Source organism: Thamnophis elegans, chromosome 12 (genome assembly GCF_009769535.1).
Source record: "Thamnophis elegans isolate rThaEle1 chromosome 12, rThaEle1.pri, whole genome shotgun sequence".
Taxonomy (NCBI): domain Eukaryota; kingdom Metazoa; phylum Chordata; class Lepidosauria; order Squamata; family Colubridae; genus Thamnophis; species Thamnophis elegans.
Genome location: NC_045552.1, coordinates 43,736,233 through 43,750,115, shown reverse-complemented (window position 1 = coordinate 43,750,115; position 13,883 = coordinate 43,736,233). Strand labels below are relative to the sequence as shown.

Sequence of the window (13,883 nt, the reverse complement as noted above, 5' to 3'; positions counted from 1 at the left end):
CCTGATTGGGCTTATTATCCTGGGAGGTCTTATTTTTTGGGAAACTGGGTAGAATAGAATAGAATAGAATAGAGCTGGAATTGACCTTGGAGATCTTCTAGTCCAGCCCCCTGCTCAAGCAGGAAAACCTCGACTATTTTCAAGAATCTAATTTCTTCCCTCCCAAAGGGTCCTAAGGGCTATTTGTTTTGGGTTGGATTTCTGCTTTGTTTTGTTCTGGGGGTTTTCGTTTTGAAGCAAGCAAAGCATATTCCGTTTGGACACCTGATATATTCAACTCAAGGAAACATCCTCCTGCATCACATGGATTGCACCTGCCAGTCATCCTAAGGGTTAAGGACGCTGCGGACAAGAGGAGTTAACAGGGTCCCCTTTGGAGTTGGCTTCCCCTGCTTCAAAACAATCTCCTTTTGGTCGCCTGTTCTTAGAAGATTCATTTTGGCAGCTGCTGTTCCACTGTTGGGCTTCGTGCCACCCACCCTTGGCATGGAATGTTGTCCAGCCGGTTGAAGTTGGCCATGTGATCCCAGGTAAAGGCTGGCTTAGAAGCGGATTGCCATGGTCAATATTTGCAATAGCTGGAGGGAGGGAGGAAGAATGTTTTTTTTAAAAAAAAAAATCTTCAACTCCCGGCTTCCCAGCCCCAGCAGCTCAGATTGACGCAAAACATTGCTGGAGTTGCTTAAAAAACGTCCTCAAAGCCAATGGGTGGATCTTACTCACCTCCTTTCCTGCAAATGTTTCAAGCATCAAGGAGGGCCGAGGATGAAGGACAGGCTGGAGGAGCTGAGGAGGCGCATGCACGAGGATGGGGACTCTCTGGAGCTGGGGGAGTCCTTCTCCTTCGATAATCCTGTTTTCCAGGAAGATGAGAGCAGCCCCATGCGTAAGGTGCTCCAGGAAATAAGCAGCCTCTCCTTGGCTCTGGATAAGTTGGAGCAATCCTCCGAGAGTATCGCCAAGAAGCAGCAGCGGGTGCTTTGCTGCACCACCGAAGCAAGCATTGGCGAGGAGAAAAAAGAGCTCAGCACCATGAAGAACATGTTCACCAAAGAAGCTAAGGCTCTCCAGCCAAGGCTCGGTGACATCCAGGAGACCCTGGCCAAGGAAAGGGCGAAAAGTCTAGCCATCAGCCGCATTCGCTGCTGCCAGTTCTCAGTGCTGGTCAACCGCTACCGAGAGATCATCACCCGCCATTATGCCAAGGAAACCCACTATGTGGGGAAGCTGAAGGAGCAGATCCAGAGACAGACAGAACTGGCAGGCTTGCATCTCCAAGAGGAGGACATCAAGCAACTGGTGGAGAGCCCTACGATGCCGCGCATCGTTGGCCAAGACCTGGAAGTGCTCAAAGCCAAGCAGCACCTCGCCATGGCCCAGGTGCGCCACCAGCAGCTGCTGGACTTGGAGGCCCAGATCAGCGAGCTCCATTCCCTCTTCTTGCACTTGGAGATCCTGGTCCTGGAACAACAAGAGGTCCTCAACAGCATTGAGTACAACATCCTCCACACCACTGATTACATTTGCCAGTCCAACGAGGAGGTCAAGAAAGCCATCAAATATCAGCGCCATTCCCGGTTGTCCACCCTCTTGTCCACACTCCTAGGCCTTTGCACCTGTTGTACATGCCTGTCATGCATGGCAACTCCGAGTGTGTTGCGCTGAACAGCAACAAAACAACAGGACAGAGCTGTTTCTTTCAAAGAGGAAAGAGGAACCCCATTGATGACCGAGAACATCATGGAGCACTGAATGTGCATTGGAGAAGAAGTCAGCCTGGATAAAGGGGGCTGATGGGCACTTCCAAAAAGACAGTTTGGGCTTGAGTCGAGTGGAATATTTTGCTTTATTTTTTGCAAAGCAGAAGAAGGGACTTGTACTGAAATAGGATATGGGTTTCTGCAGAGCTCAGCTCCATTTTTTGCTTCTAGCAGCCCATGACTCCTTCTGGACTGCTGGTATGCAGGTTCCCATGGTTCCATGCTCAGTTGTAGGTTTTAACTACCAGGATTCAACTGCCTTCTACACCAAGAGATTCTGGTACACTTGACGAACTGTAGCGAGCGGATCGGTTGTTCTCCTTTTCTGTTTTGGGATTGGGGTTCATCCCTAGGCCACCATTAGGGCAATGACAAAGCTGTTGCCTCATCAGTTCCTGGACCATTTCCTTGAGCTGCACGCGAGAAGGCTGGATTTACGATGAAGGACCTCTAACATTCCTGGATAGATGACAATCAACCCAATCACTGTAGAACAGGGCCTTTGTGCGAGCTCAGACTCTCTCTCTCTGTCTCTCCAATCTTTGATGCTTTTGTGCGTTTTAAAAAAGACTTTTGTTTTTCCAAAGAGGCTCAGGATTGAAGCAAGCTGCTTCAGGAGGCGCCATTCAGGTGAAACGTGGTCTGCGGTGTCTAAAGGCTTCAGCCAAATCTTACAAGGGCTGGTTTTAGCAGACGGCGAAGGACGCCTGAAGAAGTAAGAAAATATCTGGAGCTGAAAACAGGTTCCGTGGCAATAAGCACTTATTTCTGACTTCCCTGAAATGCTGAAATGAACAACCTTACATGCACTTGTAAATATATTAAAGTCAAGCAATATTTGCAATCCTGTATCCTCCTTTTTCCTTGTTCCCCCCCCCTCCCCTCACCATACTGTTTTTGCCTAAAGATATTTCCTAATATTCTTGCAATGTACCTCCTATTGATTTAATCTATGTTCGTGGGGAGAAAACGAGGCATCTTTCCTCTCAGCTGGGAAATCAAATCACTGTGTCATAGTGTACACAAATATGTATGAGTTTGCTGGTTGCAGTTCCTGGATGTTGTAATGCAGGCTTTTGTGTCTTACTTAGTACATTTCACATAATTGACAATTGTGTTATCTCACACAGTTGGCGTAATGTGGAGGGTGAATTAAGTGTGTCAAGGGTTACAAAAACTTTAAAAGGTGTGCATGTGTGTGTGTAAGTGTTATCACAACTTCTTGGCTATCACGCAGAAAGGAAATCAGTTTCCAAACCGTTTGCTTTCTTTTTTTTATAATGTGTTTTTTTAATAATATAATTATTTGAATACAAACAATCCATCTTCCATTAAACAGTGTGTCGCCTGGGTACAAATGTTTTGTGCAATAAAAATTAAAATTTACAAACATAGTCATTATTTAATCTATTCTTAGCTTAATACCAATATCTTAAGTGCCTAATACTATAACAATCCTCTTCTTTATTTAACACTATTAATACATTTTCTATATTTTACTCATCTACTTTTATTTCTAATTCTTACATTTATTCTCTAACCATCAATAAAATGATTCCCATATGATATAATAACCAGTTTGTTCTTCTCTTTGATTGCCAATGCTAATCTGTTCGTTTCTGCACATTCTAATATTTCCTAATCACATTCTCCTCTGTAGGAATCTCTTCGCTTTTCCAGTTTTGTGCAAAAAACTCTTGCTGTGGTTATTACATGGATAATCAAATATACGTTTTCTTGCTATAAGTTTCTGGTAAAATCCCCAACAGGAATATTTCAGGTTTTAAGTCAATATGTTGTTGTATCATCTTTTCCAACCACGTATGTATTTTTCCCCAGTATTTTTTGCTTCTATACATGTCCATCACATATGATAGTGAGCCAGGTGTCTGATGGCATTTCTAACATTTAGCTGAGTGATTCTTGAGTAAAGATCACAAAATCTGGTACTGCAGATCAAAAGTACCAGTTCTTGGCCACTTGTCTGGATGAACTTGAATTTTGCCCCCTTCAGTTTTCCAGATCTCCTTCAGCTCCTCGTTTTACTGAGAAAAGCAGGGACCATGTGATTTTTTTGTCCTTTAGCAGAATCACATTTTTCATTTGCATTTCATCCATTTTTTTCTAAGGATGGCAAAGAATGAGTTTTACCAGGAAGCTCAAACCAGAAAACTCAGTCAAGTTTTCTGTTTTCATGGTGAAACAACAATGTCTTTCTTCCACTGGAGAATCTACAAAGGCATTCACCAGCATTATTTTGAGGGAGGGTCACATTGCCAATCTTCTCTCTCTATAAAAATGGCTGTGTGTATGTATGTATATGTATATAGTATGTATGTATCAGAGGTGAAATTTAGCATGTTCTGGAGAACCGGTAGCGGAAATTTTGAGTAGTTCGGAGAACTGGCAAATACCACCTCTGGTTGGCCCCAGAGTGGGAGGGAATGGGGATTTTGCAGCATCCTTCCCCTGCCACGCCCCCAAGCCAAGCCCACATAATCGGTATAAAAAAATTGAATTTCACCACTGGTATGTATGTATGTATGTTCCAGCATTACTCTGGAACGCCTCAAGCAATTTCAACCAAACTTGGTACACAGATGACTTACTCTCTGGAAACAAATACTGTGGTGTAAGATACCCATAACACCCCTCAATGTGTGTGTGCATGCGTGAGAGAGAGAGAGAGAGAGGGAGGGAGGAAGGGAGAGAGAGGGAGAGGGAGAGAGAGAGAGAGATCCAGCATAGATTTTGGATTTAAGTTCTGTTAAGATACAGTCTGTTGTGCCTTAAAATACTCCACAAGTGGGTTCCCTCTGGTAAAGGGGAAAATCCAACATTAGAAATTATGTTTGGTTTGGACATTTTCCCCTGTAATAAACACCTGGGCAACACCGGTTCTCAACTAGTTTCTAAATAAAAAAATAAACAATCTTCCTGCATTCCATTTAGGAGCAGCCCAGAGTTTTTGGGCACTTTGAAATGCAATTTCCATAACATAAAAGTTAATCAAGACTTTTCATTCATTCCTCAATGCCTCATTTCTTGGACAGCAATTTCCTTGTCCCTTCTCTTTTGTTTGCAAAAGCTGAACGGTGGATACAATGGAATTTGAAATCTTCAACACATTGGAAGTGCCGTTTCTTATGTCTTATTTTTGCTCTCTTCTTATTTTTTTTGTTTGTACTGCTTCCTACGTTGAAGCAAGTGACCTTGCAATAACATAATAAACAGCTCATTAAAACAGGAGTAAACAATGCCCACTACATTCTCATTAAAAAAGAAGGGAATAAAAACCATGGATTTTCAACATGCACACAGGGAAGACTGAATTAACCGATGGGATTTCAGCAGGCCTCCCACAGATATATGCTAAGCATTTCCTGAATTTCTTATCTGAGACGGCAGCTGTCTTTCTTCTGTTCTTCCCCTCTGAAGTTCCTCACTTGGGAAGTTTTCATTGAGAAAGCTCAGTTCTTACTACAGACTGTGAGCCATATCAAGGGGAAGATCAGAGAAGAGCATCCCTAACTGATTTTGGTGCTCAGGTTAGAAGGCATGTCTCCCTCCCCCCCTCTCCCTCTATCCCTCCCTCTCTCACTGTTTCCTTCTCCCTCCCTCCCTCTCCCTCTCTCCCTTTCCCCCCCTCTCTCCCTCCCTCTCTCCCTCCCTCTCCCTCCCTCCCTTTCTCCCTCTCTCTCCCTCTCTCGTCTCCCTCTCTCATTCTCACTTTCCCTCCCCCCCTCTCCTCTCCCCCTCCCCCTCTCACTGTTTCCCTCTTCCTCCCTCCCTCTCCTCTCTCCCTCTCTCTCCCTCCCCCCTCCTTCTCCCTTTCCCTCTCCCTCCCCCTCTCTCCCTGTCTCTCTCCCCCTCCCCCTCCATCTCCCTTTCTGTCACTCACTGTCTGTCTGTCTGTCATCTATTGATCTATCTGTCATCTATCTGTCTGTATGTGTCATCTATTTATCAATCTGTCATCTATCTGTCTGTCTGTGTCATCTATTTATCTATCTCATCTATCTGTCTGTCTGTCTGTCTAGCTATCTACCATCAATTTCTCTCAGCCATTGTTTTATCTGAAGATATCAGCACACGCTGTTTCTTTAAGGAGTGTGGTGTGATCAAGGATCCACACTTCATTCTGGCACAAGTAGAAATCTCTCTCTCTCTCTCTCTCTCTCTCTCTCTCTCTCTCTCTCTCTCTCTCTCCCTCCCTCCCCTCCCTCCTCCCTCCCTCCCTCTCATATCAATCATCACCTAGCTATCTGAATTTCTAGGCTACAAGATTCCTAATAAATCTTTCTCAAGTTCTCAAATTACATCCACAATTGGGACTAGAATTTTCCTTGCTAAGCAAGGTGTTTGGTAAATGAGTCTTGCCTGATTGTACAACTTTTTTTTGGTTACACTTCTTATGTGAATCACTGCAAGTAAATCACAAGGGTTGTCCAAAAAGTCCAGCTTCCCCCAATGACTTTGCTTGCCAGAAGCCAGCTGGAAGATGGCCAGTGATGATCACATGATCTCAGGAGGCTGCAATCATTGTAAAAACATACCAGAGGCTAAGCGCCTGAATTTTGATCCCATGGCTGCAGGGATGCTGTGATGGTCATAAACGCGAGAACCTCTTGTAAGCAACGTTTTTCAGTGCATCTTTGAATAGTCGCTTTGAATGATTGTAGGTTGAGAACTATCTCTACCTACTTTTTATTTTGATACAGATACAGATTAACAGAGTTGGAAGGGACCTTATAGGTCATCTAGTCTGACCCCCCACCCAAGCAGGAGACCCTACACCATCTCTGACAGATGGCAGTCCAGTCTTTTCTTGAAAGCTTCCAGGGATGAAGCTCCCACAACTTCCAAAGGCAACTTCTGTTCCATGGGTTGATTGTTCTCACTGTCAGAAAGTTCCTCCGTATTTCCAGGTTGAATCTCTCTTTGTTCCAATATTCCTTTGAGTGTTTTGGAGATAGTTTGACCCCCTCCTCTCTGTGGCAGCCCCACAAATATTGGAAGACTGCTCTCACATCTCCCTGGGTCCTTCTCTTCACTAGAGTAGCCATGTCCAGTTCCTGCAACCGTTCATTGTATGTTTTAGCCTCCAGTCACGTAATCATCTTGGTTGCTCTTCTCTGCAATCTCTCTAGAGTCTCATTGAAGTAACTTCACACTGAAGTTCACAAGGAGCAGTCCTCTCCCCCCTTCTCTCCCCCCTCCCCTCTCCTTCCATCTCTTTTCTTTCTTTGGCTTCCAAGGCATTGCTTAGCTGTCATTAGCTTTTGTTGTATTATCTCTCCTGTCCAGCCTGTCTGGCTGATTCATTCAACATAGACAAGCAAACCTTTAATAATTCAGCTTGTTAGGGGGGCAATGGCCAATTGTCCTTTGGAAATGGCTCGAAGATTTTAAAAGGTGTATGTTGGCCGGGGGGGGGGGATACATTCTAAAGAAACCAAGTTTTCCTAGGAGAAACTATTATTTCCTCTGCTCATAATGAGATGCTCAGAGGACAGACTGCCGAGAACAATGGATCCAGAATTTTAAAGGGATGAGAAACTTAGTGTATAGGCATATGGAGGACAGTTAAAAAATGAGTGACATTTAATTGGATGGCTTCCTTCCGCCTCTTGTCCACTCACTGGAGAGAACTGCAACTGAGATTCTAAGAATAATGTAGAGCAGAGCTTTTCAAACTGGGCAACTTTAAGACTTGTGGACTTCAACTCCCAGAATTCCTCAGGCAGCTGGCTGAGGAATTTGGGAGTTGAAGTCCACAACTCTTAAAGTCATCACGTTTGGAGATCCATGATTTAGAAAGAGATTGAGATTCAATCCCAGGCTGAATTCAGGTAAAGGTAAAGGTTCCCCTTGCATATGTGCTAGTCATTCCTGACTCTAGGGGGTGGTGCTCATCTCTGTTTCAAAGAAAAAGAGCCAGCGCTGTCCAAAAACGTCTCTGGGGTCATGTGGCTGGCATTACTCAACACTGAAGGCTCACAGAACACTGTTCCCTTCCCACCAAAGATGGTCCCTATTTTTCTACTTGCATTTTTCCATGCTTTTGAACTGCTAGGTTGGCAGAAGCTGGGACAAGTAACCAGAGCTCACTCTGTTACACGGCGTTAGGGATTCGAACCACTGACCTGCCCACCTTTCTGATTGACAAGCTCAGCGACTTAACCACTGAGTGTCCCAATGATTTCAGGTAACCAGAGTAACCTCTAGAGACAGTTGTTCAAACGTATGCAATGAAAAGAAGTTCAAAAAACACACCCTCAATAGCGGTGGGTTTCACTTAATTTTATTACTGGTTTGCCCTGCGCATGCATGCTCACTTCATGCATGTATGCACCTTCCACACATGTGCCTGGCTTCAAAAACATGGCTAAATAGGAGGCATAGAGCCAGGATGGGTGGGTGGGGGTGGACCCGTGCAATCTTTGATACCGGTTTGCCCAAACCAGTCTGAACCGGCTGAATACCACCTCTGATCTCAATGTCCCATCCATCTTCTGAAGATTTTGACACACATTCAGGGGTCAACTTCAGAAGGTTCTGACAGGTTCTGGAGAACTGGTAGCGGAAATTTTGAATAGTTGGGAGAACTGGCAAATACCACCTCTGGCTGGCCCCAGAATGGGGAGAGAATGGGGACTTTGCAATATCCTTCCCCCAGGAGTGGGATGGGAATGGAGATTTTGCAATATCCATCCCCCAGGAGTGGGGGGAATGGGATTTTGCAATAACCTTCCCCCAGGAATGAGGAGGGAATGGAGATTTTGCAGTATCCTTCCCCCAGGAATGAGGAGGGAATGGAGATTTTGCAGTATCCTTCCCCTGGAGTGAGGAGGGAATGGAGATTTTGCAATATCCTTCCCCTGGAGTGAGGAGGAAATGGAGATTTTGCAGTATCCTTCCCCTGGAGTGAGGAGGGAATGGAGATCCTGCAGTATCCTTTCCCTGGAGAGAAGGGAATGGAGATTTTGCAGTATCCTTCCCCTAGAGTGAGGAGGGAATGGAGATTTTGCAGTATCCTTCCCCTGGAGTGGGAAGGAATGGAGATTTTGCAGTATCCTTCTCCTCAAGTGAGGAGGGAATTCAGATTTTGTAGTATCCTTCCCCTCAAGTGAGGAGGAATGCAGATCTTGCAATATCCTTCCCCTGCCACATCCACCAAGCTGCGCCCACAGAACTTGTAGTAAAAAAAATGAATTTCACCTCTGCAGTTGCCCCTTATGAAAACCATTAGATGCGTTTGTAAGAATTCCAGCAACTTCCCATTTAGAACCAATTTAGCCTTGTATGCATGAGGTTAGGCATATTTTTATTTCTTTCTTAACTACGATCCAGTGAAGAGGAAGGTCTCTTCAATGAAAACACAGCAGATGGCAGGTGCCTTCTTTTACATCACTGTCTCTAAACTTTCATCACTCTGGAAACCAACCGTTGAAAGCCTTCTTCTTAAATCCGAACTTTGCATAATCTCTCCATGACATTGAGGTGAAGTGGAATATGCACTGCTCAAAGCCTTAGCGTAATTAATTTTAGAGAAGGACTGTGTGTGGGGTTCTACCACTGAATAACAATATGGTGCATTAAAAATAATAATTCAAAGATTGTTAATGTGCTTTCAAGGCTATATGGATAATCAATTCCACCTGCTTGAGAAACTGTGTTATTGGATTAGAACTTCTTCATATTTAGTATAAGATTGGCACATCTGTGTCCTATTTCTCTTAAACAATGTCATCCATAGATATTAATTGTTGTTGTTAGTTGTGAAGTTGTCCGACCCATCGCGACTCCAAGGACAACATTCCTCCAGGCCTTCCTGTCCTCTACTATCCCCTGGAATCCATTTAAACTCACACTGACTGGACTGCTTCGGTGACTCCATCCAGCCACCTCCTTCTCTGTCGTCCCCTCCTTCTTTTGCCCTCAATCTTTCCCAGCATTAGGCTCTTCTCCAGGGAGTCCTTCCTTCTCATTAGGTGGCCAATGTTATTTGAGTTTCCTTTTCAGGATCCGGCCTTCTAAAGAGCAGTCAGGGTTGATCTCCTCTAGGACTGACCAGTTGGATGGCCTTGCAGTCCAAGGGACTTGCAAGAGTCTTCTCCAGCACCATAGTTCAAACAATTAAATTCTTTGGTGATCAGCCTTCCTTATGGTCCAACCTTCACAGCCATCCTTTGCAATTGGGAAAACTGTAGCCTGCCTGCCTACATCCATCCATCCATCCATCCGTCATCCGTCATCCGTCATCCGTCCCGTCATCTATCTATCTATCTATCTATCTATCTATCTATCTATCTATCTATCCATCCATCCATCCATCCATCCATCCATCCATCTCATGGTCACGCGATCAAAATTTTTGATGTTTGGCAACAGATTCGTATTTATGATGGTTTCAGTGTCCTGGGGTCATTTAAATTGCCGTTTGACAAAGTCAAATGGGGAAACCAGATTCACTTATGTTACTAACTTATCAGCTGCAGTTATTCACTTAAGAACTGTGGCAAGAAAGGTGGTATAGTGACCAAAGTTACAATGGCATTGAAAACAGTGACTAATGACCATTTTTCACACTTAGCGACCATTTTCACACTTAGCGACCGTTGCAGCATCCTCATGGTCACGTGATCAAAATTTTGATGTTTGGCAACAGTTACAATTTATATTTGTAAATTGTAGTTATGTTGAAATTAAAAAAAACTACAATACTATTTTGCGTTGTATGAAAATTTTTGTTGCTCCGTATAAAATTTTTAATCAAGCCCCCCCCCCCCGGTCAAAGGTGTCCCTCTTTACCAATCTGAAAATCTGGTCACCTTACCCTACACCATTTCTGACAAATGGCAATCCAATCTCTTCTTGAAAGTCTCAGTGATGAAGCTCCCACAACCTCTGAAGGCAACTTCTGTTCCATTTGTTGATTGTTCTGTCAGAAAATTTCTCCTTATTTCCAGGTCTGGCCTTCAGGTGCTTTGGAAAATAGCTCGACCCCTTCCTCTCTGTAGCAGCCTCTAAAATATTGGAAGACTGCTCTCATGTCTCCCTTGGTCCTTCTCTTCACTAGACTAGCCATGCCCAGTTCCTGCAACCGTTCTTCATAGTTTTAGGCTCCAGTCATGTAATCATCTTGGTTGCTCTTCTCTGCACTCTCTCTAGACTCTTGACATCTTTTTTATAGTGTGGTGACCAAAACTAGATGCAGTACTCTAGGTGTGGTTTTACTAAGGCTTTATAGAGTGGTATTAGTGCCTCACTTGATTGTATCCCTTTGTTAATGCAACTTGGTGTGGAGCCTTCTTGGAAGTGCTGAAAGGACTGTGTTGCAGTTTGGAGATAGATGATGCCGTATCCCTCCCCCTCTGTTGAGAGAGGGCTGTTCAATTTTGATATAGATGGCCTCTTTGTCCCTCTTTTAAACCAGCAATCTGATTTCATGGCTCTTTTCCCTGTAGAGCAGGTGGGGCCGGCAACTCCAGGGCTGTGGACCAACACTAGTCTTCAGCCGATTAGGAAGTGGGCCATGCAAGCAAGCCACGCTTCATTTGTGCATGCATAGGATCTAGGTAGCACATTAAATCATGCCTCCTCCCCTCCTCCGGTTCATGGAAGAAGAAGAAATCCCAGTTCCCGGTGTTTGAAAAAGTTGGGGACCCTTGCCCTAAAAGGAAAAAAATGGGGGAATGAGTGTGTTGCAGCAGATTGAGGTTTGTAATCTACTTACGAAAGACCAGGACTTGAGACCACGAAGGTGAGAGAAACAGGTTTATTTGATGCATCGAGTTCAGCGTGTTCACACACCAAAATCTGAACTGCCTGGGCTCTGCCCAGGATCCTACTTTTATGCCGTGTTCCACACTGTGCATTCTCAAGGCGTTTCCATACACAAGACAAGCATGACATTTCAAAAAGGGGAAGTTCACTGTGGAATGTTACAGAGAAGTACATAGGAAAAATACAAAAAAGAGAAGTTCCTTTAATGTCTTAAGCTGTCAGCACTTTTTACCTCTGTTCTATCTCTCATCCACGTCTGGCTTCCTGTGCCCCTCCTTTACAGGGTCTTGCCACACTGTTCAGCCCTATTTTTAATACTTATGAGGAAGTTGGAGAGAAAGTTCACTCCAGCTAAAAGTCAACTTTGGAACTCCAGAGCACTAGAATGAAAAGCCAAGCTAATATGAATTTATAAGGTCCATTCTATTAAGACCACCTAACCTGGCCAGCCACTGGTGGGTTTACCTGTGCACCCCCTCCTGCATCAAGTGGAGAATGCATACCCACTCTGCTGCACCTAACCTCTCTGATTTCTGTCCTTCCTGAACTCTCCAAACAGTTAAAATATAAAGAAAGAGGAGTTATTTCTATATTAGCCGGTGATGCAGCTGCCGGTGATGAATGTGACACGGGCAATGGTCACAATGCAAACCCTTCAGTGTCGTGTCTTTTTCAAACAGCTTTCTGGGCAGCTGGATCGGCTCTCATTTATAATCGTGGAAAGTTGGCATTCGTGGCTTAGGGAAGCCTGATTCATTCTGACTCATTTCTCTGGCTTTGCACTGCTTTGTTTTGTTTTTTCAAATTTACGCATGTGAAGAATGACGCCGCGTCCAGAGCCTTGAGGAAAAGAGGCATGCATGTTCTTGGTGAACATTTGTGAAGTTACAAGCTCTACCTTTTGAGCTTGAAGCTTAATGAAGAGTGCAGAGAAGATGACTAAGGGTGTTAGATCTTGCAGCCTGTTGGGGGGGGGGGAGATATCTAACAAAGGGACTGGAGGCTAAAAACATACAAAGAACAGTTGCAGGAACTGGGGATGTCTCGTTTAATGAAAAGAAGGGCTAGGGGAGACATGATAGCAGTGTTCCAATATCTCAGGGGCTGCCCCAAAGAAGAGGGAGTCAAGCTATTCTCCAAAGCACCTGCGGGTAGAACAAGAAGCAATGGATAGAAACTACTGTATTTTTCAGAGTATAAAACGCACATTTTTCCCTCAAAAAAGAGGCTGAAAATCTGGGTGCATCTTATACACTGAATACAGCATTTTTTGCCTCCTGAAACCCTACCTCCTTCACCAAAATGGCCGTGCAGAGCCTTTAGAAGCCCTGCAGAGTGGTCCTGGAGCTGGGGAAGGCAGAAATGAGCAAAAAACAGCCTGTTTTTTTGCTCAATTTCCCCTCCCCAACCTCCAGGAGCACTCTCCAAGGCTCTTAAAGGCTCTGCATGCAATTTTTTTTGACAAAAAAGGCCCATTTTTGTGGAAAAACGGGTCATTTTTGGAAGGTCTGCAGAATGCAAAAACTTTTTTTTAATTTGCCTCTTCAAAACCTTGGTGCGTCTTATACTCCAGTGCATCTTGTACTCCAAAAAATATGGTAATCAAGGAGAGAAGGACCTAGAATAAGGAGAAATTTAGAACAATTAATCAGTGGAACAACTTGCCTCCAGAAGTTGTGGTTGCTCCAACACTGGAGGCTTTCAAGAAGAGATTGGAGAACCATGGTCTAAAATGGTATAGGGCTTCCTGTTTGAGCAGGGGGTTAGACTAGAAGACCTCCAAGGTCCCTGACAACTCTTATTCTGCTATTCGGAAGCCTATTTCAACTGTAACTTAAATGGAACTCATGAGAAGCATCGTTCTGAGTGAGTCTCTGCCTTCCTTCCACTTTCTCATTTGTATTGGATCCTTGTAGATCCATAAGGATGAGGTTTTTTACTGGATTCCTTCACCTTCACAATTCTCTGCTTTGCATTGACCGAATTTTACTTGGATAGGATTGGCTCTTGCGCACACCAAGCCAACAGAAGCACGTGGTATTTTTGCTCCATTGTTTAAATCAGTTCAATTTATTCTAGTCATAGACAATAAACAAGTTGTACAGATAATAAACAAAATAAAATTTAAGCCTGCCATGCTGGGCTCAACATTTGGGAAGCCAGGCTCTGCCTGTCACAAGCCAGGACAAAGGGTGAGTGATGGAGGAGTAACACCTCCTTAAAAAACCTTGGTCCAGCTGGCCCGGCTGGGAGCCTCGTAAGGGCCCCTTTCCAGGGTTACAGGAGAAGACGGTCCACGGTTTAGAAGGCGGAAGAGGACTCTATGCTCCAACA

The 13,883-nt window shown here is 44.3% G+C and overlaps 1 protein-coding gene across 1 annotated transcript; it reads left to right on the top strand.

Moving 5' to 3' along the window:
- Positions 1-661: 661 nt before the first annotated feature.
- LOC116515239 (syntaxin-3-like) lies at positions 662-3,069 on the top strand. The gene has a single exon (XM_032227159.1). It carries the CDS (start codon positions 766-768, stop codon positions 1,663-1,665), a length of 900 nt encoding a protein of 299 aa, XP_032083050.1. The 5' UTR covers positions 662-765; the 3' UTR covers positions 1,666-3,069.
- The last annotated feature ends 10,814 nt before the right edge of the window (positions 3,070-13,883 follow it).

Bases quoted from the DNA above. Each gene is read 5' to 3' on its own strand.
- LOC116515239 (XM_032227159.1), top strand. From the start codon at position 766: ATGAAGGACAGGCTGGAGGAGCTGAGGAGGCGCATGCACGAGGATGGG.